General features: G+C 50.8%; 1 protein-coding gene across 4 annotated transcripts; it reads right to left on the reverse strand.

The window, feature by feature from the left end:
• AP5B1 (adaptor related protein complex 5 subunit beta 1) lies at window positions 1-26297 on the reverse strand. 4 transcript variants are annotated; one of them, XM_083716435.1, is made up of 3 exons: window positions 25962-26297; window positions 3936-4098; window positions 1-2699 (listed from the first exon to the last, which is right to left on the reverse strand). In XM_083716435.1, the coding sequence occupies exons 1-3, from the start codon at window positions 26060-26062 to the stop codon at window positions 117-119; spliced, it is 2847 nt and encodes a 948-aa protein (XP_083572561.1). In that variant the 5' UTR covers window positions 26063-26297; the 3' UTR covers window positions 1-116. The 4 variants fall into 4 exon arrangements, with proteins under 4 accessions (XP_083572561.1, XP_083572560.1, XP_083572562.1 ...); XM_083716434.1 differs by lacking the exon at window positions 25962-26297 and adding an exon at window positions 15035-15568; XM_083716436.1 differs by lacking the exon at window positions 25962-26297 and adding an exon at window positions 5723-6586.
• Between the last annotated feature and the right edge of the window lie 753 nt (window positions 26298-27050).

Consider the following 27050-nt stretch of genomic DNA (forward strand, 5'->3'; position numbering starts at 1 on the left):
TACATCCATACATATGCATTTATTTATTTGGAATGCCAAAATGTTTAACAGATATACAAGCCCGGACCGCGTGACCTCGCAGGCTTCCTCCCCCCCCCCCGCCGCAATCCATTCTTTCAATTCGCTTCCATGAGACTTTGCAAGTAGCTGTTCAGCGAGGGCAGCAGTCTCCAGTTGTCTGTGCGAATGCCCACACAGGCTGCCTCTCCCACACTCTGCACCCGGAGGAGAATGTGGTACTGGGGAGGGAGGGCCATGCCAATTTCATAGGAGCCCGACTGCTCAGCCAAAACGTACCGGGAAAAGTGATCGCATACCAGGGGCGGCAGGGACTGAGGTGCCACAGGCCAGGTGGTGAGGCTTTCGGCGCCCGCTTCATTGCTGTCGGGGTGAAGGCGTTGCCAGAGGGCGCCAAAGAGACGGCGGCGCTTTTCTAAACTCCAGGAAGGCACCGCCAGGGGCATGAAGAGATCGGGAAAGGCTACCTCCAACGGCTCCAGCTGGCTGGAGCGAGTAAGGCCTTCCTGGGTTGTGTAGAGAGCAAAAACATCCAGCTGCGTCGGGTAGGGGCAACGTGGCTGCAGCGTGAGCGTCAGCGTTTGGGGAGGGCGTGCTGCTGAGAGGCAGGGCACGCACAGTTCCGGGACGGGCTCGTAATGCCGGTCCGAGCACATGAAGCGAAGGACCACGCAGAGCAGGAGGTCATAGGGGGGGCTTGAAGGACCCGTGTGGACCAGCTGGTACGTCAAACTGAGCTGCGATGGGGCGCGGGGCTCCAGCAACCACTGGCAATAGCCCTCCACATCTTGCTCAGGGCGAGGGGCCTGCTCAGGCCTGTTGCCGCTCGCCCCCACCCGCCGCAGCCTCAGTGGGGCTGGTTGCACCGGGTGCACGGTTAGAGAGGCCACAAAGCTCTGGCTGTCAGCCACGATGGAGGAGGAGAGCGTCCGGGCCTTGACGGCACCTCCCGGAGCCAGTACGGCCCCGAGCTTCTCGCCAGAGAGGTTGGCCAGCAAGGTGTAGTAGAACCGAGCCCGGTCTCGCACATCCACGTCCAGGTGGCTGAGAGACACAGCCTGCAGGAGGTCGGCTAAGTGGGCCGGGGCGGGCAGCGGGCGCAGCTGCATCAAGTTGCGGCAGACGCTCAGGAGGACCTGGCCTGAGCGCCAGCCCCCAAGGCGGCCCGAGGCTACCAGGCGCCTCAGGAACTGCATGGTGCTCCCCTGAGGGACATCCTTTTCCTTTGCCAGCCGCGCCAAGACCCTGAGGTGCCAAGGCAGGTCCTCCTCTTGCAAGGGAACACCCACGACAAGCCCTTGCAAGGCCTGGGCCAGCCCGCCAGCCCAGCTGCCCTCTTCTGGAAACTTCCACGCCTCGTCCAAAAGATCTATCAGGTTCGGCGCCAGGGCGCAGTTCTGGCGGTACAGGTCCAAGAGGCACTGGGTGAGCTCTGCCATTGGCTGCTCTCGGGAGCCAAAGTAGCGGGCAAATAGGAAGGCTGCCCGGAAAAAAAGCCGGGTGGCCTCCGGTCCTCCTCCCCTGGCCACCAGCCCCCCGAGGGTCAACACGTGCTCCAGGAGGTATCCCACAGCGCGCTCGGCTGTTGGGCCTTCGCTCTCCACACACACCAGGCACAGCAGGTTCAGCCGGGCCAAAACCGTGCCCTGGTCCTGGAAGAGTCCGGGGAACAGGCCGGACGTGGTGCGAGGGGTGAGCAAGACCGGCAGGCCCTCGTCCTCCGTGGCTGAGCCCAGCGGCCGGTTTTCAGGGAAGTGCAGGAGGCAGTCCAAGTGGAAGAGCTTCACCGGGGCGGGCAAGGCCGGGTGTTGGGCCAGACCCACAAGGCGGCGCAGCAGGAAGGCCTCATCCTCAGCTGTGAAGAGGCTGTCGGTGAAGAGGCCCTTGAGCTGCAAGACGGCATGCTGGAGCGTCACCCCCGCCGTGCCAAAGAGGCGCACCAGCTGCGCCTTGAAGATGGCGGGAGACTGGGTGCGCACGACGCTGACGGCCTGGGCCAGCTGCCACAGGAGGTGGCTCTGGGCCACAGAGGACAGGAGGTAGGAGCTGTCAAGGAGGGAGGACACCACAGCTTTCAGGTCCTTGACATCGCCCGACGAGGGGAGCAGGGCCAGCTGCTCGAGGGTCGCCACAGAAAGGTCCCCCAGTTCCCTCGTGGCCTCCCACACCAGTCCCTCTTTGCTCTCCAGGAGTTCCCCCAGAGTCCCGAGGCCTCCCCGTCTGGCCAAGCGCAAGATGGCGTTCCTCAAGGCCAGCCCGTAGAGCAGCGTGTAGCCCTGGTGGGCGGGCGACGTCTCCTGGTGTTGCAGGGAGCGCAGGACGGCCAGCCGCTGAGAGAGGAGCCCCGGGTAGCAGCTCTCAAGCTCCCGCAGGCACTCACAAGCTGCGACTCGCACGGGGCGCTCCATGGCTCCCCCACGGCAGTCGTTGAGGTCAGACACCAGTTGCAGCAGCAGGGAGAAGTATTCATGGGCAGCCTGGCAGCTCTCGGTGAAGGAGTCCGTGGCCACCAGTACTGTTGCCATGGCATAGAGGAGTTGGCACCGCAGATACGCCTGTTGCTTGGACGAGGGGCCCATCTGGCCAAAGAGGGAGAGGAGGGACGCGGCCACCTCTTGCCCAGCCTTGGCATCTGGGCACAACAGGGTGGGGTACTCCAAAAGGAGGGTCAACATGGAGATCTGTCCAGAAGGGGGAAAAGAAGAAGCTGTCAGGGAAAGCCAGGTGGAAAGAAACAAGTCTTTAGACTTAAGCTGACAGAATATGCACAGCTTGCAGACTTAACATATAAAATAAGAGAACAAGAAGAACATACTTTAGAGAAGATTGGAAAACGTTTATTGAAGAAATGGGAAAAAATTGTGTACACTTGAAAACTTTGGCAGAGTTAAGATAAATTCAACAGTGTAAATATGTTTTGATGGATTTAATAATGGAATACTGAATGGTTTAGTTTTTGTAAAATATGCAGGGATTTATGATATGCAAAATGACCCATGGAAAGAGAAGAAGGGAAGTCATTGATATTTTAAGGATACTGAAATGAGCATTCTAAATTGTAAAACAGAAAATTTAATTAAAAAGTATATAAAAAGAAAAAAAAGTCTTTAGAAGGCCCTACATGAGAGGGCACGTCCGACACTGAGCAGCTTTGAAATCCCCACTCAGTGAGCTTAGGCTAGTCACTGTTCTACCTTGGGGGATCGTTGTGAGAATAAATGTGGAAGGAAGAGAACTATGTATGCCACCTTCAGGAAAAAAGGTGGGCCGTCAATAAGACAAACAAACAAATATTTATAGGTTTTTGAAATGTTTTCTCTCCCCTCCCCCATCCTCCTTCTTTAGGTCTTTAGAGTTTTTTATTTGCCTCTTTGTTTTGTTTTTTACCTTGTGTTATAAGTATCTGTTGGTGTTCACATTGCATTTACATGGGGTACATGTGCTGATTGGTTTGATTCACGGTTTGTACACCAGTGGGCACATTCCGAATTTTGAGGAAGCCGATCACAAAATGGCAGCCGTGTGATGTGCGGCTAAGATAAAATGGCCGCCACGGGCAACACAGCACATCCCAAACGGCAGCCGTGTCTAAAAGAGTAGGGAAAGAAACGGGAACACAAAATGGCATGTTGCTGCCCTCTCCAATCTCATGCATTGTGGATTTTTGAGGGGATGTTTACTTGAAGACCTTTTGTGGGTGCCATACCGGAGGGTTGGTGGACCTGCGAGCGAGACTCTTTGCTGACTTTTCCTCCTCTCCAGACTAGTGGTTTTAGTGGGCTCATTAACAGGGGGGTCTTCCCAAACGAGCGACAAGGCCAGTCCCACAGCTCACCCTTTTGTGGGTGCTGGGGGAAAGTTAGAGGCATGTTCTCAGCTCACCCACAAACACCCTTCAAGCCATGGGTCTCACGTACCTTGATCTGCTCCCCCAGCCTCTCGCCTCGGAGCTCCTGCAACAGCTCAGCCACAAAGGTGTCGCCAGCCCCATGGGAGAGGAAGGCTGTGGGGCACGAGCGGAAAGAAGCAACTGCGCTGGCCCAGCCTTCCACGCTCCTTGACCCCATGGCCGACAGAAGACTAGGGGGAAAGAAAGAGAATGTTAGTCATGCTCATGGACAATGGGCCTTCACACATCCCACTTAGTAGCAACCCTAGTCTTAAGGATGTGGAGGGCTACCTCCTCCTCATCCTGCTTTGGTCACCCCAGAGGGCATCATTTAGGGCATATCAAAGGCTCTACATTGGTAGCAATTCATCAGTGTGGGATTCCACATAAATAGGAACCGTCCTGCTAGGGGTGGATAGGCCCATGTGGCTCAGTGGCAGAACGCTTGCTTTGAATGTAGAATGTCCTGGGTTCAATTCCTGGTGTCTCTAGGTAAGGCTGCGAGAGACTCCTTGCCAGAAACCCTGGAAAGCCGCTGCCAGTCAGTGCAGACGATGCTGAGGTGGATGGACCGTTGGCCTGTCTTGCTATAAGGTAGCAGTCCTGTTAAAGCAAATCTCTGCCCAGGAAGAACAAGTCTATGAGTGGAACTGCCAGCCTCAGGGGCAGTCAACCTCTAAAGTACCAGCTGCTTGGAGAAACAGAAGAGGACTTTTGTATCCCATGCAGAATGAAAGGGAAAAGGGAGGAGGGGGTGCATTTTAATGTTGTGAACCAACCTGAGAACTGCAAATTAAGGGCAGTATACAAATTTAATTATTATCATTATTAATAATACAAAGCCCTCTTCCCCGCTTCTTCTTCCTAATTGTTTAAACCAATTCATGAACCAAGAATGTATGCATTGACCACTAATAGTGAAACATAAGTTGTAGATATTTTTCCACATTTGTTATGCTATTTTTGTGATACAGAATACAAATGACATGAGAAAACTTGGTATACTTATTTGTATAACATTATTCTTGTTTGTATTTTATATATATATATATATATATATATATATATATGCTTTCGTAGATTATATATATTTATATATAATCTATATATATATAGATAATTTATATATAGATAATTTATATATTTATATATATATAATTATATATATATAATTGTTATTATTATTATATATTATTACATTTCATAACAAAAGATTCCTGCATTTCAGGGGGCTGGACTAGATGACCCACGTGGTCCCTCCCACTCTACAATTCTATGAAATGTAGTAATAATATGTCAGGCGAACCTGTGGCCTCTTGACGTTGCTGGACTACAACTCCCATCATGCATTTCTACCCCACCTCCAAGCAGCTCCAGCTGGTTGTGCACGGTTCCCTTCTTCCCCATTTTATCCTCACAACAGCTATGTGTGGTAGACCAGGCCGAGGGAGCAGGACTGGCCCAAGATCCTCCAGGGAGCTAGGGGGCCAAATACTCCCCCGCTTCAGGAAATGGGGCCCGCATTGTGTGGGGCTGGGAGAAAACCCCTTTGCACAGGGGAGGAGAGAAAGTGAATTCCATCGGGTGCTGTAGGAAGGATGGTGCGCCGCCGCACCCCACGGAAGGGGGGTAGCCAGGTCTGGATCCACAGAAAGTTTGTGCGCCTGGGGGGAGACCTACAAGCAACATGGACTCGTGGCGATGCAGGGCAGTGGGGCTTCTGTGGGGCCAGGGAAAGTGTGGGACAACGCACCCCACCCCCACGAACCGTTTGCACGCAAATGCAACAGCTTCCCAGTCGCGACCCACACGTACCTGCGGGGCTCGCTCGCTCCTCTACCTCCGCTTTTGCAATTGCAGCCGCTCAGCTGATCTCCGGTCCCGGGCAAAGCGGCGCTTCCGACTTCCCTTCCCGACGATCCCGCCTCACGCCGCTAGAGGGAAGCGGAGCAGCGGCGGAGCAGAGCAGGAGAGGAGCAATTGGAAGAAGCGGCGGTGGGTTCATTATCTTAAAAGGCTCCTCCGAAAGCCATTGCTGCCTGTCCTGGGAGGTCTCTCCTTTAATCCCGCCCCTATGAAGCCCGCCGAGGACGAGTGCTGGCGAAAGACACTCTGCACATGCTCTGAGACCAATTCCAAAATTATTATTATTATTTAATTATGTTTGAAGCAGGCCCAGGAAATAACACACACAGAAGGGCGGTAGCTCAAAAGCACAGCCCCTTCCTTGCACACACAGAAGGTCCGTGGTTCAGTCCCCAGCATCTCCAGGTAGGACTAGGAAAACTCCAGAGAGCTGCTGCCAGCCAGTGTCTACAGCATAGAGCTAGATGGACCAGCTGTTCCCTATGTCCCTGGGAGAGCATGTTCCATCACTCCCAGAGCCACCAAAGAAAAGGACCTGCAAGGTAAGTCACAGCTGCAGCCCACAAGAGGCTAGAACTTGGCTCAGGACCTCAACAGGTGAGCTTAAAACCCGAGGCTGTACTGGAGAAGGCAGTCCCTGAGACATTCATTGTGGCCAGCGGTCAGGGAGGGTGGGAATTATAAATCATTTGGAAGGCCACAGGTCCCCTTATCCCTAGTGCAAGCCTTTAAAAGGGGGAAAGGGAACCCTTAGCAGCCCGAGGGCCACATTCCATCATAGGAAAGCTCCCAGGGGCCACATACTCGGGGGTGCAGCACCAGAGGCAAATGTCGGCCGAGTAACAAGACTACAACAGACTACATCTCAGCCATGCAGATGCTATAGCTTTCCATGCAGACACACGCTGAGATCTAGCAGGGCTTCATTTGGCCCCCAGGTTCTCCATTCTTGCTTTAAAAACGCAGCCATCTTGAGCCGGGCCCAGGAAAAACACGGTCCTTTTCTTTTCCTAGGCCAGAGCACAGGTCTCTCCAGCAATCCGGAACTGCACAATCGAGAAAAAATAAAGAAAGAGGAGGAGGCCTTTGTTCAGCTTCTCAGCTGTCAGGGAAGGGAAGGGTGCCAACAGCTCCAGGGAGCATCTCTCAGGCGCATGGTTCACGGTGCCCAAGCAGCCTGTTGGAAGAAAACAGTTTTTGCTGGAAACTGTTGGCTCACCTTTTGGGAGGGGGCAAAGTGAGCGGTTACATGAACTGTTACTCAGGCCTTACTCAACGAAACTCCTGCAAGCCTGCTCTTGCCTTCAGCCTCCCTTCGCACCCAGGGCCGGGCGTAGCTGCCACGGTAGCGCCTCCGTTAGTTGCTCTGGAGATCTTATCTGGAGAAGGAGCCTGTCTCCCCAGGTTAGCTCCCCGGTCCAAAACTGGGGAGGGGAGGGGTTGCTCTTCTTGTATCTGAAACTAGCCTCCAGTTTAGAAAGTTTCTGTTTCTAAAAACCATGGCAAGTTTCTCATAGGAGAAAGGGGTTCGTAGGGTGTTTGCACTTCCTAAACTTAAGCAGGCATTGGACAAGGCTGGGGGGAACAAGCGTCTAAGCTTGTTCTCTCCTCCCCCCCCCACGCCCCCCACACCAAAGTTATTGCTTGAGTGGGGCTCATTCTCTCCCCACACAGTACACCCTGTGACCTGGCCCTCTTGCCACCAGGGGTCTTCTGAACTACAATGGTACCTCGGGTTAAGTACTTAATTTGTTCCGGAGGTCCGTTCTTAACCTGAAACTCTTCTTAACCTGAAGCACCACTTTAACTAATGGGGCCTCCTGCTGCCACTGAGCCGCCGCTGCACAATTTCTGTTCTCACTCCGAAGCAAAGTTCTTAACCTGAGGTACTATCTCTAGGTTAGCAGAGTCTGTAACCTAAAGCGTATGTAACCTGAAGCATATGTAACCCAAGGTACCACTGTAAGGGCACAAAAAGGACTGCTTTTGACCAGACACAGAGTGTTGAACATTTGGGAAAGCGCACCCCCAACCAAGGAATTGCACAGATTCTAGTTGACTTAATCAGCTACATCCTGTTGCCACCCCTAGTCTGCGACATTAGTTATCGAATTGCAGATACCCCAATAGTAAGTGGCACTCTGTAGCTGCTTAGAGGCTCACAGCAACCAAATCTGTGGCTCGAAATTAAGTCTGTGTGTGAGATTGGAGGGGACAGTGGTTTCTACAAAGCAGTGCTCGACTGCGAGTCCCCAGCCAATTTAGCCAATGGTCAGGGGCAATGGAAAGTGTAATCCAACAGCTGGGGACCCAAGGTTGAAGTATGTTGGTTTAAAGGTGTGTTTTTTACCTCGCACCAAGTATTTGAAGCAGAAACCTTCCTCCTAGGAATCCTGGGAATTGCAGTTTGTTAAGGGTGGTGGGAATTGTAGTTTTGAGGGGTAAACTACAGTTTACAGGGAAGCTAGGTGGTTTTTAATGTATGATGTTGCTGTGATATTAAGCCAGCCCTGCTGTGTTTGGAGGAGTCCCCCATATTCCGTCTGGTGAGGCGTTTGTAGGAGGAAGCTCTGGGCCCCTGCCTCCAAATTCTGCTCTGACAGCATCCACTGTGCAAAAATAAAAAAAAATGAGAGAGCTGTTGCTTTTGCAAAATGGGAAAGGTTGCCTGAGGTTGACGGCTGGGGATCAGAACTCCCTGGGTGTCCACTCCACCTGCCCCCACTCGGCTTCCACATTCCTGTTTCAGCTAACACGCCTTCCAGCTTGCACCGGGACCTGTTCCCCAAGCGGTACCCGCCCATCCTGCCTCCAGGATTCAGCCCCAGGCAAGGGCAAGATCAACACCTCCAACAGCAGGCGACAGTTCTGAAGCTTCAAAACAAATCCAGTCTCGGGATCAGCTAGGAAGGGCCATGGGTATAGCTTGCAGAACATGTACTCCACTCCCGAAAGGTCCCAGGTTCAGTTCCCTGTACCATCCTTACTTGAAACACCAGAGAGCACCTCCCTGCCAGTGCAAACTTTTAAAGTTGAGATTAATTTGCCAAAGGTGCGCACAGAAAAGCTGAATGGAATCCGAACAACCTGTTTGCAATACAGTGGTATCTCAGGTTAAGTACTTAATTCATTCTGGAGGTCCGTTCTTAAACTGAAACTGTTCTTAACCTGAAGCACCAGTTTAGCTAATGAGGCCTCCTGCTGCTGCCACGCTGCTGCTGCGTGATTTCTGTTCTCATCCTGAAGCAAAGTTCTTTACCCAAGGTACTATTTCTGGGTTAGCGGAGTCTGTAACCTGAAGCGTCTGTAACTGGAGGTACCACTGTACTAGGTTTCCATCTGAAAGCACTAGGTAAAGGTAAAGGACCCCTGGATGGTTAAGTCCAGTCAAAGGCGACTATGGGGTTGCAGCTCTCATCTTGCTTTCAGGCCAAGAGAGCCGGCGTTTGTCCACAGACAGCTTTCCGGGTCATGTGGCCAGCAGGACTAAACGGCTTCTGGAGCAATGGAGCACGGAAACGCCTTTTACCTTCCCACCGCAGCGGTCCCTATTTATCTACCTGCGCTGCCATGCTTTCCAACTGCTAGGTTGGTAGGAGCTGAGACAGAGCAATGGGAGCTCACCCCGTTGTGGGGATTCGAACCACCGACCTTCTGATCGGCAAGCCCAAGAGGCTCAGTGGTTTAGACCACAGCACCACCCGAGTCCCATACTGAAAGCACTATCCCAGTCTTGTCTGCTGTGACTGACTCTACGATGTGGTGTCCTCTGGGTGTTGCCAAACTACAGCTTCCATCATCCCTGACCATCGGGCTATGCTGACTAGGGCTGGTGGGATTTGCAGTCCAACAGCAGCTGGACCCAATCGGCAGGCGGTTGGACACTTCCAGGCAGACACCTGGGAAGGGACTGCCAGGGATTGAAGCAATTTGCATGCGTAAATTGTATCCTCTACCCAGTGATTTAGCAGGAGGTTGCACCAGCTGCTAACTATCGGAGTTGGAATGCCACATTTGGCAGGCAGCACTCGCGAAAAGCCTGACCTACTTACCAGCTCCAGGTAGTTGGGCAAGAGGCCTTCTAAGTCCCTTCTCCCCCGAGGCAGGAGAGGAAGAAAGAAAAGAAGGTACGTGGGTTTTGGCTCCATACTATAACTGTAAACAGCCAGTCTCAAAACACCTGAGGTAAAGAGAAGGTGTTTAAAACTTAGTCCCGCATCCCGTTCTGACAGCGGCCAAACCGATGCCTCTGGGAATCCCGCAAGCAGGAGCTGAGGGCAACAGCAAGCTTATAATTAACAGCAACTGATATTTGAAGGCACATTTCCTCTGACAGTGTAGGAAGAACATAGCCGTTGTGGCTAGTACCCATTCTCCATGAATTTGTTGGAGGATGCTGGTCATCAAGCCCTCCAAAAAGTTCTCCAATGAAAAGAGGGTCGTCCTGTTCCATCATCAGCTTTGTTCTTGTTGTTTATACCCTGTTCATCTGACTGGTTGCCCAAGCCACTCTGGGTGGTTTCCCACACATATAAAACATGAAACATTTTTTTTAAAAACTTTCCTATGTGGGGCAGCCTTCAGATGTCTTCTAAAGGTTGTTTAAATTATAGTGGTACCTCGGGTTACATACGCTTCAGGTTACATACGCTTCAGGTTACAGACTCCGCTAACCCAGAAATATTACCTCGGGTTAAGAACTTTGCTTCAGGATGAGAACAGAAATTGTGCAGCGGCGGTGCAGCAGCAGCAGCAGGAGGCCCCATTAGCTAAAGTGGTGCTTCAGGTTAAGAACAGTTTCAGGTTAAGAACAGACCTCCGGAACGAATTAAGTACTTAACCCGAGGCACCACTGTAGTTATCTCCTGGGCTTGGTGGTCACATAACTCCATGCCCTCCAATGTTTCTCCAATGAAAATAGGGACATCTTTAAGGAAAAGCGGGACATTCCGGGATCAAATCATAAACTGGGGTGGCTTATGAAAATCAAGGACTGTCCCTGGGAATTAGGGACACTTGGAGGGTCTGTATCTTGTGGGTACAAATCCCCCAGTTTCGGGATGTGCTGGGTGGATTCCTTTTGTCTGTCCTTCATTGGCTCGTCCGAAGTTCTGGCGACATGAGGGCAGGAGCAAACCCTTCCTGCTATCCATTTACTCCACAGGGTGCCTATTTTTAGACACCTCTGTGGTTTCCAAGGCAGGAGAGATCATTATTGCCAGGCAGCAACTCCCTTTTTATATATTTATAGAACTTAGGCCTGGCGATTGCACCCAAGTTCTGGAGGGGAGATCATACCCCAGTTTCGGATGGGGATTACGGCAGCAGGGATCAACACGGTGCATGCGTAGACGTGCTCAACAACACCTGACAAACGCTTGGCTCTGTCCACTGTGGATGCTGGCCAGGGGTGACAGAAAAGCAGCCAGCACATGCTCAGAGATGCTCTCTTCACAACAAACAGCAGAGAGCCTTACATGCCACACTTTGTCGTATTTTAAAGGATTTCATGGGACACGGGTGGTGCTGTGGGTTAAACCACAGAGCCTAGGACTTGCCAATCAGAAGGTCAGCAGTTCAAATCCCCGCGACAGGGTGAGCTCCCGTTGCTCGGTCCCTGCTCCTGCCAACCTAGCAGTTCGAAAGCACGTCAAAGTGCAAATAGATAAATAGGTACCGCTCCGGCGAGAAGGTAAACGGCGTATCCATGTGCTGCTCTGGTTTGCCAGAAGCAGCTTAGTCATGAGGGCCACATGACCCGGAAGCTGTACGCCGGCTCCCTTGGCCAATAAAGCGAGATGAGCGCCGCAACCCCAGAGTCGGTCACGACTGGACCTAATGGTCAGGGGTCCCTTTACCTTTACCTAAGGGATTTCATACCTGCGCCGTAAGGGCCCATGAATCACCCCTGGCCCCTGGATTCCACTTCATGACAATCATGACTTTCTCTCTTGAGTTTCTAGTCCTTAAGATGCATATGGCTAAGAGAGGATTTTAGGACTGTCACCTTGGGTGCCTTCCATAGCGTCCTGTTCCTCAGCACATCTGGCAAGGGCCAATTACATTTATTCGTGCAAAAACAATGCAAAATCCAGCAGATTTGCCTCACTAGCTATTTTAATAACAAGTCTGAGAATCTTTTTTTTGTTGTTGTTCTCTCTCTTATTCGCTCCCCATATTTTGATTTTATTGTCTAAATTATGCAAAGAAAGAAAGAAAGAAAGCCTGACAATCGTGACATTCTTGACTCCTTCCCTCTGACCCCGTTTTGCAAACGGCAATCCTCCTCCTGCCTCAGTTTCCCTTCTGCGGGATGAAGTTAATGATACTCCTCCTGTCCCCAAGGAGGGGGCGGGTGGTTTCACTAGTGAATGCGGGTGAGGCAATGCCTGCATGGTGGAGATGAAAGCAGCAGCAGAGCCAACATTTTAAAAAGCACGGCGGGCTGTTATTAAATTAATATTAACTGGGACGTGATAACTGTGGGACACGTGCTCTTTGTGGCCTCTGCACATTAAGCCCCGCAGCCCTTTGAGCGCTGGGCTGGAAGGCAGTTCAAAGAAAGCACTCCCAGTTAGCTAATGGGCAGGTTGGCAAACACACACCCCACTCAGAAGTTGCGCTGGCTAGGCTGGGGCACCCAAAGCTTGCCTCCCTCTGGAGATCAGACTTGTGGGCAAGGCAGCGTCCCAGAAATCCTAGCTCCAACTCTCTCCCCCTGCCCTCGCCAGCCCCACTGCCTTCAAACGGGGCCCTCTCTGAATATCTCAGCTGACCATGAGATCTGGGGTTGGTGTAGCATTGCCACATTTGGTTGGGCAAAATACAGGGCAGGGTAGGGTGGGAATTGGGGGACACACATGAAGCCGGATCCTCAAACCCCGCACCCCTTTGTGGAGGGGGATTAACTGCCTACCCCACTCTTCAAAATAAGCTGCTGATTTTGAAGGCAGCTCCCCTAAGTTGGGATGTTTAGAAATCCCATACTCTCTCTCTCTTTCTCTCCCTCTCTCCCTCTCTCTCTCACACACAAACACATACACCTACTTCAACTTTAGCAGACTAAAGAGGTTACTCTGTCATCGGTGCCCATTTTAGATGGTAAGCGGATTCTGGAAAACGCCATCAATGCTGATGGCATGTATGAAAAGCCCTATTGAATCAGGCACATCTAGTCTGGCATCCTGTTCTCAGTGGCCAACCAGATGCCCATGGTAGGAAGCCGTGAAGCAGGACCTGAGCACAGCTGCAACGCTCTTCACTTGCGATTGCCCACAACTCACTATTTAGAGCAGGGGTCCACAAACTAAGGCCCGCGGGGTGGATAAGGCCCGAAGGACTCGTTTATCCGGCCCACGGCGACAAGCCGCCACCTGCTGCCACTGCCCGCTGTTACCAAGTGCTGTACGGTGCGGCTGCCCACTTCCGGGTCGGAGGAGCACCGGAAATAGATAGCGCGCATGCGCAAGCGTTATTTGCACATGCACAAGCTTTTTTTCCAGTGCACATCCGGGTCGGAGGAGGCCCGTGCACATGCGCACAAGCTATTTCTGGAGCTCCTCCGACCCAGAATGGCGCCAGAAATAGCGTGTGCGCACGCGTATGGGCACATGCTCCCCTGCCCTCCGGCCTGCCGCACAATCGGCGCTGGAGACACCAGCCTGAGGCACGGTAAGTTTACTGACCCCTGATTTAGAGGCATACGTGGAGGCGGAACAAAGCCATCATTGCTAGTAGCCATTGACAGCCTCCTCCTCCATGAATTTGTCCAGTGCTCTTTTAAAGCCATCCAAGTTGGTGGCCATCACTGTCCCCTGTGGCAGGGAGTTCCATAGCTTAACAGTGTGCTGTCTGAAAGCCTTTCTCTTGTCTGTCCTGAATCTTCATTGGATGTCTATAGGTTCTAGTGTTATGAGAAAAGCTTTTCCCTATCTGCTTTCTCCCTGCTCCATGAAAAAATTTTTTTTACATGTCTCCTCTTTCTATCATGTCTCTTGTTACTCACATTTCCTCTAAACTGAAAAGTCCCAAATGCTGCACCCTTTCCTCATAGGGCAGTCACTCTGTGCCCTTGATCATTTGGGTTTGCCCTTTTACAAACTTTTCCCAACTCTACAATATCCGGGTGAGGCGACCAGAACTGCCCAGTGTTACCAAAAGCAGTAACACCATATAGATTTGTAGAACAGCAATATAATGTTGGCAGTTTTATTTCCAGTTTTTTTCCTAATGATCCCTAGTACGGAGTTTGCCTTTTTTCACAGCTTGCCTGTCCTCTGAAATAAAAATCCCTGAATATTGTAACTTTTAAAATCATAACATATACAGTAGTACCTCAGGTTACAGACACTTCAGGTTACAGACTCCGCCAACCCAGAAATAGTACCTCAGGTTAAGAACTTTGCTTCAGGGTGAGAACAGAAATCACGTGGTGGCAGTGTGGTGGCAGCAGGAGGCCCCATTAGCTAAAGTGGTACCTCAGGCTAAGAACAGTTTCAGGTTAAGAATGGACCTCCAGAACGAATTAAGTTCTTAACCCGAGGTACCACTGTAATAGCAGGGTTACCCTGGTTATGTTTACTATATGTTGAAAACCAATGAAACTTCCATGAAACGAAAGAATAAATCCCGTTCTTAGAGATTACAAATCTGAAACCCTGCCCATGCCACCCCCTCAAAGGCATTCTTTCCCTCTCTCCTCTAATCATTAGTCACTACTTCCTCTCCACAACAACAACAAAACTTGGAACAAAACTCTGGACTCAGGAGCCTTGCTTCAAAAGGAGAGGGAATACCCTCCTTCCCTCGTGTTCTCTCAGCATTTAAGTGGATTCTCCCGCAAGGTGGACAAGGAAAGGTATACTAGCTTTTGTTTTATCCTTTCCCTGCAAGGGAAACATTAGCAACCCAGGAATCTCTCCGCCTTCCAGGATGCCCACTATGTAACACTTTGCCTGATCGTCATTCCTGTTAGTTTCTCCTTCCCTCCCTCCTCCCGGTATTCGGAGGAACCTGTTACACTGGCGCCACAGCCGGTCCCTTTGGGCGTGATCAGCGTCTTTCGGAAGCCTCGCATCCTGCTGACAGGCTATGTTATTGGGGGGTGGCGGTGGTGCGGGGGCAGATGGGCAAACTGGAAATCTGAGCGCCCCTTTAGGCTGCAAGGCCAGTTTCCACAACCGGATCTAAGAGATGTGGCTCCCCAGGAATTTTATAGCTGCTCCTTCCTCAGTACCTCCCTACTTCTGTGAGCGTACTAACCTGTGCCAAGACAGTGTGCCTCCGTATAACAGCAGTGCCAAATTTAGGATGGTGTGGGTCATTCCCCGCAACAGGGTGCCGAGCTGAGGGGGCACAAAATAATCATCATCATCATCATCCCAGTCATACCTCATCTTACGTTTGCTTCATGTTACGTTCTTTCAGGTTACGTCCTGCGGCAACCCAGAAGTACTGGAAAGGGTTACTTCCGGGTTTCGCTGCTCGCACATGCACAGAAGTGCTAAAACGCGCTTCGTGCATGCGCACAAGTGCCAAATCACGCTGCACACCTGCGCAGATGCGGCGCTTCAGGTTGCACTCTTATCATGTTGCAAACAGGTCTCCAGAACGGATCCCATTCGCAACCAGAGGTACCACTGTATTTACATACCCTCCAACTTTTCTCCAGTGAAAATAGGAGCATCCTAAGGAAATGTGGGACATTCTGGGATCAGATCAGAAAACGGGACGGCTTCTATAAATCTGGGACTGTCTGTGGAAAATAGGGACACATGGAGGGTCTGTTTTTATATGTGTACCTTCTCAAAGGTAGGCCCTGGTGTGCTTCAGAGCATGCGCAGAACGGAATGTGAGTGGGAAGAGGGCATGAAAATAAGAATTTGTGGGGGGGGGGGTGCCAAATTTTGTCCTGGCTCAGGGCGCCATATTACCAAAGTCTGCCCTAATACCAGTTTCTAGGAATCGCAGATGGAGAGAGTTTTGCTGTGTTCAGCAGGGCACCCAGGGACCCACCTGGTATCTGGATAGACACACCTCAACCTTTAAAAATCCATGCCCCCTTTTAGCTAATGCAGCAATCGCAGGCCCACCCCCGTCCAGCTCCAAACCTGGCTCTCCTACTTACTTGATCTGAATTTTCAAAAGAATGGCAATATAATTACCTCTAATTATAAATTATATTTTCAAGCTTGATAATAAAGATGAACCAAAATACTTACGTTTTTGTATTAAAAAAAATCCACAGGAAATTGGAAACTACACCGAATGACTGATGCCTCATGCTTGCTGCAAGTGTTTGGATTCTGGGCACATGGAAGACAGAGCACAACTTAGGTTGATTTCAATGTACCTCGGGTTAAGTACTTAATTCATTCCGGAGGTACGTTCTTAACCTGAAACTGTTCTTAACCTGAACTTTAACTTTAGCTAATGGGGCCTCCTGCTGCCACCACGCCGCCAGAGCACAATTTCTGTTCTCATCCTGAAGCAAAGTTCTTAACCCGAGGTACTATTTCTGGATTAGTGGAGTCTGTAACCTGAAGAGTATGTACCGTATTTTTCGCCCTATAGGAGGCACCGGCCCATAGGACGCACCTAGTTTTTTTGGGGGGAAATAAAGGGAAAAAATTTTATCCCCCCCCCAGCCACGGATATCTGGCTGCGGTGTGCCCCGCGCTCCGGGCAAGCAGGCTGCTATCCACAGCCTAGGGAACCCTGCGGGAACTCCCGCGGGCTCCCCAGGCTTGCTGATAGCTTCCTGAAGCGTGGAGAGCGAGAGGGGTCGGTGCACACTGACCCCTCTCGCTCTCCACGCTTCAGCGAAAGCCTGCATTCGCCCCATAGGACGCACACACATTTCCGCTTCATTTTTGGAGGGGGGAAAAGTGCATCCTATAGGGCGAAAAATATGGTAACCCTAGGTACCACTGTACAGCCTGTTGCGCTGCTTTGTTTTAGCAGCCAGCAGGGCAGAAGCACCAGCTTTGCAAAGCCATATGGGTGAAAACAGCATAATGATGCACAGGGACTGCTCTCCTGTTTTGCGGTATACAGGGAGCCATTTCAACCCAAACTTCCCCAAAGCGAACTGTTTGGAATCATCTTTGGCAGATGAATGACACTTGCCGTTCAAAAGCTCCTCCTGGGAGATACCCTGGCAAGAACTGGATGTCAGTGGCAAAAAAGGTTCCTCACAGAGTGCTCCTAAACGGTCTGCTCCGTTTCCTGTGCCAGAGGATTGTGTGCCATCTGCAGAATCAAGTTTGCTAACTAATGAAACTTTTTTCCAAAGGGTTTCTAGATGGTCCACGTCAAGGCTTATCAACACTTCATCTTGTTCCGCTGATTTTCCCTGGGGGAAACCGCTCTTTAGCACTCAGTCGGAGCAAATGGCGATTCAAGTTTTCCCCAGATTGCCATTATTATTATTATTATTATTATTATTATTATTATTATTATTAAATTTGTATACCACCCTTTATCCGGAAATCTCAGGACTATTCACAGCATAAAAATACAAGACACATAATACAAACAAAATACACAATAAGAACAAGAACAAACCAAACCAATAACCTCTCCACTCCCTCCCACAAACACAATCAAAAGGATATAGGATGTTAGTCAGCCCAAGGCCTGGTTGAAGAGGAACACTTTCACCTGGCACCTAAATCTGTATAATGAAGGCACCAGGCGAACCTCCCTGAGGATGTTGCCACCCTCTGGACCTCTTGTGGAGGAGCCACACAAAGAAGGGTCTCAGAGGATGATTTCAGGGTCCATTTGTTCCAATCTATCACAAAACGGATGGGTTTCCCTTGGAAAGGAGTGGGGCAAGGTGGAAACCGCTCAAACCCATGCTTTCTAGGCAAAGCAGAGACCCCCTGACTCAGTCCAGGCCTATGGTTGGTCTGATCCAGGCATAGGCAAACTCAGCCCTCCAGATGTTTTGGGACTACAACTCCCATCATCCCTGAGCACTGGTCCTGTTAGCTAGGGATGATGGGAGTTGTAGTACAAAACATCTGGAGGGCCGAGTTTGCCTATGCCTGGTCTGGTCCATCTGAAAGGCCTGACTAGGAGATGGATGGGTTTAGTGAGCAAAGCCCAAAGGGATGAATAAATTAGTAGTCATTTTCTGGATTGGCTCACTAACTGGATCTCATCTGCCTCTCACACCCAGTCGAAGATCTTCCTCCGTCTCTTGTATTTGTCTGGGGGAGGGGCGGAATAAAAGGGAAATCGTGAGTGCAGCACACCTCCGAGGAAGCAAACGTAGGTATCTGTTTTCACTGATGGGCCGTCATTGTGCTCAAAGGCCATCATGGCCTCCCTATCTATGGATCTATGTTTTACCTTTTTTCATCCATTAAAATGTGGCACCATGGACTGAGCAGGATCCCAGAGCAACTGTTTTACATCGGCTTCAGAAGAAGACATGCAGAGCATGAGACAAGCCTATGGAGTAAAAACAATGAGGAATTGGAGGTGACAAAGTGTTACCTACCCAAAGAGTAACCTGAAACAGAGAAGGTTCTGGCCAAAAAGAAGGAGGTGTCTTAATATGGCTAGGTAAATGCTTAAGTATGGATATTGAGTTCACCTAATCTGTGTACTGTACACATCGTCCCTGACATTGCCTATCATTTACACACTGATTAAACACCTACACTGCATATCCAGTCTTCTCCCCGCTTTCCCCAAATGGCACATTTTGGGTGGAAGTCTATGATGCACTATGACGACTGGGGTGTATGTGGTGTTTGGGGAGGGGGACACACACCATGCTCCTTCTAAGGTAGCTTATCCACCGTTGGACCTGATCCTGCACTCAGCTCTCGTTCGTGGCTCACCCTGGGAATGGGCTTCAACTGGCCTGCTAAACCAGGTGAGGATAGCCAGTGGTTCTCAAGCACCCAGCAAGTTAGGGGCTTCCTCTGCCTGCGAAGACAGGATCCGGCAGATTGAGCGGACAGAACCAAAAGTGGGTCCAAGGGTCAAGAAGGCAGTTTGCTAAAAACTGGAAAAAAGAAACTGTGCCAACAAAAAAGGAATAGCAAGACAAACTGTTAGAGTATATTGAACTGGCTAGATTAACAGAGGCAATTAGAGATCACACTAGACAAGAGTTTCAAAAAGCATGGGGGAAATGTAGAGAATACTTCACAAAACAGTGCCCTAAAATACGTACCTGGACTTGTTTCGATTAATGTCTGCAGGAGACTTTATGGATATTTAAGTTATAATTAGAAAAATCTTAATAATTATTCATAAAGGAAACAGCTTATAAGAAGTAAATAAGGAGGCCAGATAAAGGAAGTCTTTTATTTGGTTGTTTGTATCGGGTAAAACCTCAGTGCCTAGGACTTGCTGATCGCATGGTCGGTGGTTCGAATCCCCATGGCAGGGTGCGCTCCTGTCTTTCGGTACCAGCTCCTTCCCACCTAGCAGTTCGAAAGCACCCCTAAGTGCAAGTAGATAAATAGATACCGCTTTACAGCGGGAAGGTAAACGGCATTTCCGTGTGCTGCGCTGGTGCTGGCTTGCCAGAGCAGCTTCGTCACGCTGGCCACGTGACCCGGAAGTGTCTCCGGACAGCGCTGGCCCCTGGCCTCTTAAGCGAGATGGGCGCACAACCCTAGAGTCGGACACGACTGGCCCGTACGGGCAGGGGAACCTTTATCTATGTTATGCTTATTGTATGTTATGTTCATGTTTAATGAAGGTGGATTTCTGTATTGGGGGGTTATGTTATGTTGTAAATAAAATTTCCAATAAAAATTTATTGAAGAAGAAGAAGAAGAAGAAGAAGAAGAAGAAGAAGAAGAAGAAGAAGAAGAAGAAGAAGAAGAAGAAGGTGGTTTGTGCATGTGCTGTAGAAGGAAGCGAGGGGCAGATGGGGCTCATCCACCTGGGAAGGTAGCCCATCTAAGAGAAAGAAAACTCTAATACTAAACTTCTGCTGCCTTGAAGGATATCTTCAGAAGAAAAGGCTAGAGTAAACACTACACAAATCGAGAACGGAGTCCCTAAGACAGCTGGATGGCACCATGTATGCCTCGTTCTGGCAACTCCTGCAGTCAAGCCAGAGCCAAATGTATTGCTCTGCTTTCCTTTGAACCACATCAGCAAGGCCAAGAGGGGGTATTGTCCTCTGGGCAACCCAGGACCTCCATACACCCTGCCCAGGCTTGCGCCCCGGAGAAGGCCCTTCAGTGCTGCTAATGCAGCAATCTGATTTCACCCCCGATGGGGCACTCCAGTCAACAACAAATGTGATGACCGTTCCATCTCCACAAGGACGGCAGCTTTCTAGATGGAATGACCCCTCCTCCTCCCCTGTGCTCTGTTCTGGGAATTATCGCTCCTCCCACCAAGCGTCAAATATGAGTGAGGGCCGCCAAAAAACGTCTTGAGGGCCCTGGGGCTGCGTGTTGGACCACCCTGCGTTAAAAGCATGAATGTAGAACCTGTGGTTCTTGTTTCTTCTTTGCCCACTGGCCATACCTCCTGGGATCTGGAGTCCCAACAACTTCTGGAGGGACACGGGTCCCCCATCCCCAGGCTAGGGACTGCGTACACACCACACAGCACTCCCCCAAAAAGAACCTAGGAACGGTAGCTTAGAGGGAGACCGTTCCAATGTTGAACGGCTTTTACCGTCAGAAAGTTCTTCCTGGTGTTGAGTCGGAATCCTCTTCCTCATAACTTGAATCCATTGGTTCAGATCCTTACCCTCCAGAGCAGGAGAAAACAAGCTTGCTCCATCCTCCTTGTGACAGCCCTTCAGATAATTGAAGATGGCTATCTTATCTCCTCTCTAGAGAACTGCATTGATTGTGGAGATGGAACAGTCACCATAGTGGTTCTTGGCAACCAGCCAGATGGGCAGAGTAACAACAAAACAACAATCCATTGGGTCCTAGAATGGGTGTAGCCAGGATTTATGTTGGGGGAGCAAGACACCCACTTGCCATTATCCTCTTGTCCCCTTTAGTAATTTTTTTTGTTTACTTGATGGGGGGGACAGCAGCCCCCCCGCTTCCCCTGCCTACACGTGGGTGGCGCTGTGGTCTAAACCACTGAGCCTCTTGGGCTTGCCGATCAGAAGGCCTCAGTTTGAATCCTCACGACGGGGTGAGCTCCTGTTGCTCTGCCCCAGCTCCTGCCAACCTAGCAGTTCAAAAGCACACCAGCACAAGTAGATAAATAGGTACGCTGCAGCGGGAAGGTAAACGGCATTTCCGTGCGCTCTGGTTTCCCTCATGGTGTTCCGTCGCGCTAGAAGTGGTTCAGTCATGCTGGCCACATGACCCAGAAAGCTGTCTGTGGACAAACACTGGCTTTCTCGGCCTGTAAAGCGGGATGAGCGCCGCAACCCATAGTCACCTTTGACTGGACTTAACCGTCCAGGGGTCCTTCCCCCACTTTTTTAACCAGCGTCTGGAGCAGGGGAAAAACAAGCTGGCTCCATCCTTAATGTGAAGATACCCTTTATGGCAGCTTCATATGGCTGCTGGGAATTATAGCTCTGTTGGCAGGCGGTAAGCTAGGTGCCATGAATTGGGGGGGGGGGCAGGCAGGGAGGTAAATGTGCTTTACTATAGGGGATGTAAACAGCTACTGTCCAAAGATGGCTGCTCCCTGGGTGTGCCCCCCCCCCCCAGTGTCTGGCCGCTTCCCGTCACTCCAAAACACCCTTTCTTGTTTGCAAGAGCCTTGGCACTCCAAGTGCCGTTTGGAGTACCAGAGGGCGGAACACAGCGAGCAGGTGCCTGCTGAGCCAGCCCCAATAAAGCAGCCGGGACCTGGCTCGGGAGCTCCTGTGCCTTTGCCCGTGGGGCATCGGCAGGGCCCCAAGCAGGAGAGCCTGCCAAGGGACTCGACGACGCAGCAGCAGCAGCAGCAGCCACCCCGCGTGGCAGGTGAATCACGTACGGTCCGGTCCTCGCCCAAGCAGAGGAACCTGAGGAACCGCACGACGCCGACGCCACTGGGGAGGCTCCCAGCCGGCACCGCAATGAAGTCGTGAGCTGCTTCTGAGCACCCGCTCCCTTCCCCGAGGGGGAAAACGCAAGATTGGATTCCAGAGCGGATTCCAGGAGTGTTGCCGCATCCACACCTGTCGCAGGCAGCCACTACAAAGAGCTTTCTCCTGGCACCTGGAAGGATAACGCATTTGCTGAGGAAGGGCCTTCACAGAACCATAGAGCCCAACCCCCTGAAATGCAGGAATCTTTTTGCCCAACGTGGGGCTCAAACCCACAACCCTGAGATTAAGAGTCTCATGTTCTGCCGACTAAGCTATTCTTCCAGAAGTGACAGGACAAAGCCAGCTTTTCAGGGATACAACCCCAAGCTTCGTACCTGATTACTACTACTACTGTTGTTGTTGTTTTGTTGTTTTTACCGTGCCCATCTGACTCTGGGCAGCTTCCAGCAGATATAAAAATATAATAAAACATCAGACATTAAAAACCTCCCTATACAAGGCTGCCTTCAGATGTCTTCTAAAAGTTGTGCATTTATTTATCTTCTTGACATCTGATGGGAGGGCGTTCCACAGGGTGGGTGCCACTACCGAGAAGGCAGAGGCTTGTAGCTTCACTTCTCGCAGTGAGAGAACCAAACAGAAGGCCCTTGGAGCTGGGAGCTCAGTGTCCAGGCTGAATGCTGAACCTTTGCCAAGTTCCCAGCTCAAGCCTAAAACTGCTCAAGGGGGTGCAGTGTGTCCCCCCTCCCCTCCTCCATCAATGGCCACGAGCTGCAGTGGCTCCGATTTGCCCTTGCTGATGGAGGCAGTGAGCACTTCCAGATGTCCCATTCACTGAGCATTCACCTGGATCCATTTGTGGGGAAGTCAGAAGATGCTGCATCAAAGCAAGTCTTATCCCTTTACTGTGCATTTTGCCATCCCTTTCTTTATTGCAAACAACAACAAAAAAAGGTTGGCTCTTTTGGGGAAGTGGGTTTCTTGTCCAAGACCTTGTAATGGACTGTAAATCTGCAACCTGAATTTTCTGGGGTGTGATTGAACCTGACCCTAAAATAATGACAGGTGGGGAAAGCGTGTTACCTACAGGCATCTGTAGATTGGCACTAGGACACTGGACTAGGTGGGCCACTGGCCTGATCCAGCAAAGCTCCTCTTGTGTTCCCCCACTCCTGTCCTTGTGCCACAAAGAGGTGCACTTGGCTCTAGCCATTAGGCCTCACACCCTTTTGACACCCAGGGCCATGTGGTACTAGGGCACCAGGTTGCCCTCCCCCACAGCTCATGGGAGAGGTGCTTCTAGGACCAAGATGAAAGCTCCCTTGTTATTTTTGCTCTTCAGGTTTGGATGTTGCTAATGTAATCATGTTCTATTTACAGTGCTGAAATGTTTTTTTGGGTGCCTTGTTTGCTACTGTGTTGTTTTTATTATGAAACTGTTTTTTGCATGGCTAAATTTTCCGATGCGTTCCTGCGATCTTTGTTGTAACATGCTTTGAACGTGACTGGTGTTTTTGTGTGTGGAAATGTGGCATACAGATAGCATTACGAATAAATGATTGGAGACCCTCCCCCAGCTTTGTTGTTCCCCCTCCCCTCAAAGAACCGGAAACTTGAACCCTGGAAGACGCTCTCCCCTCATTCAACCACCACTGTCACTGAGCACCACAACTGCAAGCCCTCCAACCTGCTTTGCCAGAACTACAAACAGGACCCAGGAGTCCTGGTGCCTGGCTACCATCCTTTTGAGTGAAATGAAAGGGTTTGCTTTGAGAAGGGGCTCCTCTGGAAGAGGGGCACAGCTTGTCCCCCGATCACTCACTGCTTCTTTAAACAGATTACCTTTTGCTTCTGAGCTGGCAACTGGGGGCTGATGGTACATTTGAAGACAGATGTTGCCCTTGAGCCACCTGCTGTTGAACCCTGCTGCTACCAGAAATATGTGCAGTTGCGTTCTTTTTGTGGAGTGTATGGGGTCGTTTGTCCACCGTTGGTCCTCACCCTGCACTCAGCCCTCCCCAGTGGGTCCTAGAAGCTGTCAGCATGCGACAGCAGCCACACCCCAGGAAATTGCTTCGACTGGCTGGCTAAACCAGGTAGCCTATTGGTCTCAAAACACTTGGTGAGTTAGAAATTCTGCCAGCAAGTGAGGGTGGGCTCTGGGGGATTGAGCAGACGAGACCGATGACAGCGGGTCTAATGGGCAAGAAGGCGGTTTTTGCACAGGCTGCGGAGGGAAGTGAGGGGCAGATGGGGGCTCACCCACCTGGGAAGGTAGCCCATCGAGGAAAAGGAAAACCTTGCAGAAGAGAAGGCTAATAATAATAATAATAATAATAATAATTTATTATTATTTATACCCTGCCCATCTGGCTGGGCTTTCCCAGGCACTCTGGGCGGCTCCCAACCAAATATTAAAATGCAGTAATACATCAAAAATTAAAAGCTTCCCTAAACAGGGCTGCCTTCAGATGACTTCTGTTTGGTAGTTGTTGTTCTCTTTGACATCTGGTGGGAGGGTGTTCCACAGGGCGGGCGCCACTACCGAGAAGGCCCTCTGCCTGGTTCCCTGTAACTTGGCTTCTCGCAGTGAGGGAACCGCCAGAAGGCCCTTGGCGCTGGACCTCAGTGTCCGGGTAGAACGATGGGGGCTAAGGAGTAAGCCCTACACAAATCCAGAGTGGAGTCCCTGAGACGGTTTGGCAGCTCCTGCAGTCAAGCCAGAACCAAATGTATTGCTCTGCTTTCCTTTGGACCACAGCAGTGAGGCAGGTGGAAGTGGGAGATCTTGTTGTCTGGGCAGCCCAGGACCTCCTGGTTTTTTCCCTGGGAGGGCACTTTGGCGCTGCTAATGCAGTCGTTTAACTTCACCCCCAGAGGCGCACTCCATTGTCTCTCAAGACAGATGGATGCCAACAACTTATTTTCATCCACTCCAGGTCTGCAGTGTCCACTTCTTCACTGCTCATACTATCCATGCCTAAATTTGCACTAACTGCCCCTCGCACCACTGCTGTTCAGCTGAGCATGGAGACAACACTTCACCCATCTCATTATTAAGCCTTCACCCTTTTCACAAATGAAAACCAAATTATCTGAAACTCAGGCCCCAGAAATGCCCAGTTCCACCCCCCTCCCTTCATCCAGACGATACTAATCGAACCCTTCCACTTCTTTTTCCGTTTGCAAAACAGTTCACAGCCTTCGTTGTGTTTGCCACTTCAACAATCCCAGACCCTCCAAGTGTCCCTATTTTCCCGGATTTAGAAAAGCCATCCCAGTTTGCGATTTGATCCCAGAATGTCCTGCTTTTCCTTAGGACGTTTCTATTTTCATTGGAGAAATGTTGGAGGGTATAGAGTTATGTGACCACTCGCCCCAGCCAACAAGATCAGTAAATCTACAACCTTTAGAAGACATCTGAAGGCAGGCCTGTATAGGGATGGGTTTTTTTTAATGGACAGTGTATAAATAATAAAATTATTATTATTATCATCGTTATGGAATTGTTGTTGTTTAGTAGTTTAGTCGTGTCCGACTCTTCGTGACCCCATGGACCAGAGCACGCCAGGCACCCCTGTCTTCCATTATGGAATAGGACGTCCCTATTTTCTTCAGAGAAATGTTGGAGGGCATGCAATCCTTGGAACCAAAACACATCCATACCCCCCACTCTGATTCACAAAACACACAGAACTCATTGTACACCTTTAGGCGCCAGGCAAAAACATTCCTTTTTCAACCAGGCCTTGGGCTAATCCGATTTACATCTTATACCCTTTTAAAATGTGGGTGGTTTTTTTGGAGGGGGCTATTGGGCCGTTGTTTTATTTTTATTAGGTATATTGTGGTTTTATATCTTGAATTTATTCTGTGAACTGCCCTGAGACCCCTGGGAATACGGTGGTATATAAATTCAACAACAACAACTGTAGAGGAAAGCGACAGTGACTTGACGAAGGTTGCACACCAAGGTCTGTAGCAGAGGTGGGGAATTAAAACCAGCTCTCTCTTCTTAAAAGCCACAACGATCTCCATAACCCTCGGGGAGCTTCTCCTCTTCTGGGGCCCCGCAGTCCACACCCAGGGCTCTTCAGGAGACAGCAAACACGATTTGAAAAGGCACCAGGACTTGCAAACCCACGCAGGAAGGGCCTGATTTTCCACCTCACGCCACCCGCCCAGCTGACTTACCGCTGGAATATGCTCCGCCGCCCGCCTCCAGCAGGATCCTCCGTGCCGCAACCTGGAGAGGAACAACAGCGCAGCTTCTCCGCCGCCGCACCCCGCCCCATTCCCCGGGGCGCTGCGAGGCAGTTGTTTGCAAAAGCGCCCTGTCATTTCTTCGGAGGCCAGCGAGGCACACCTGACCTTGCCCAAACGCTCACCTCAAAGAATCCAGGCACGCACCTCGGGAGCAGGTGGGGACATGGGCATAGCCAAGGGGTGGGGGGACAAGGGGGGCAGCTGCCTCCTCCCCCCCCATCAAGTAAAACAATAGAAATACTTAAGTAACTGACCAGTCACGTCAGTTCTAACCCCCCTAACAAAAGTCCTCCCCCCACCACTAAAATCCTGGCTACACCCATGGGTGGGGAGGCTGGGAGTGAAGGGGGGGAGAGGGAGAGAGAAGAAAAAGCACACACACAGCTTGCCCAGTGCATCAGCTGGGGGGGGGGGAGGAAAGGGGCTAGCTGAGTTTTTTGCCATGGGTTTTTTGCCCATTGAGGCTCCCAGCCTGTGTGTGTGTGTAGGAAAGTGTGCACTGGGTGTCTCTCTGTGTGTGTCAAACTGGGCCTTTGACCCGGGTGGAATAAAACCTAGTTTTGATCCTGGGTCCCCCCCCCCTCTCTCTTTCCGAGGGATGGATAACAAAAGACTTCAGCAAACAGCAACACAAGCAGCAGCGCTCAGATCAGGCTGCAGGAACAGCCAGTCACCTTCTCTTGCGAAATCGCAACAGCTGGAAGGAACATCAAGAGTGGCTGGACGAGACCAAAACGGACGTGTAGTCAAATGTTTGTCGTCCCTGGTGGGCCTCTGCCAGAAGCTTCTGGGAAGCTCACGTGTGAGCTGAACACCATCCAAAATCGCACCAAAAAACCACCCCTACCTGAAAGACAGGGCGAAGCAGCCACTGCGCTCCCCACCCCTTGCATGTTGCTGTCCTAAGGAGGGAATAATGCACTTAGTAAGCAGAGGTGCTGTGGCAGAGAGGACTTTGGGGTAGGCATGGGGGGGGGGGTAACCTGGAGAAGGACAGCCTCCCACACATTGAATTGA

Source organism: Podarcis gaigeae, assembly GCF_964106915.1.
Source record: "Podarcis gaigeae genome assembly, chromosome: 16".
Classification (NCBI taxonomy): Eukaryota; Metazoa; Chordata; class Lepidosauria; order Squamata; family Lacertidae; genus Podarcis; species Podarcis gaigeae.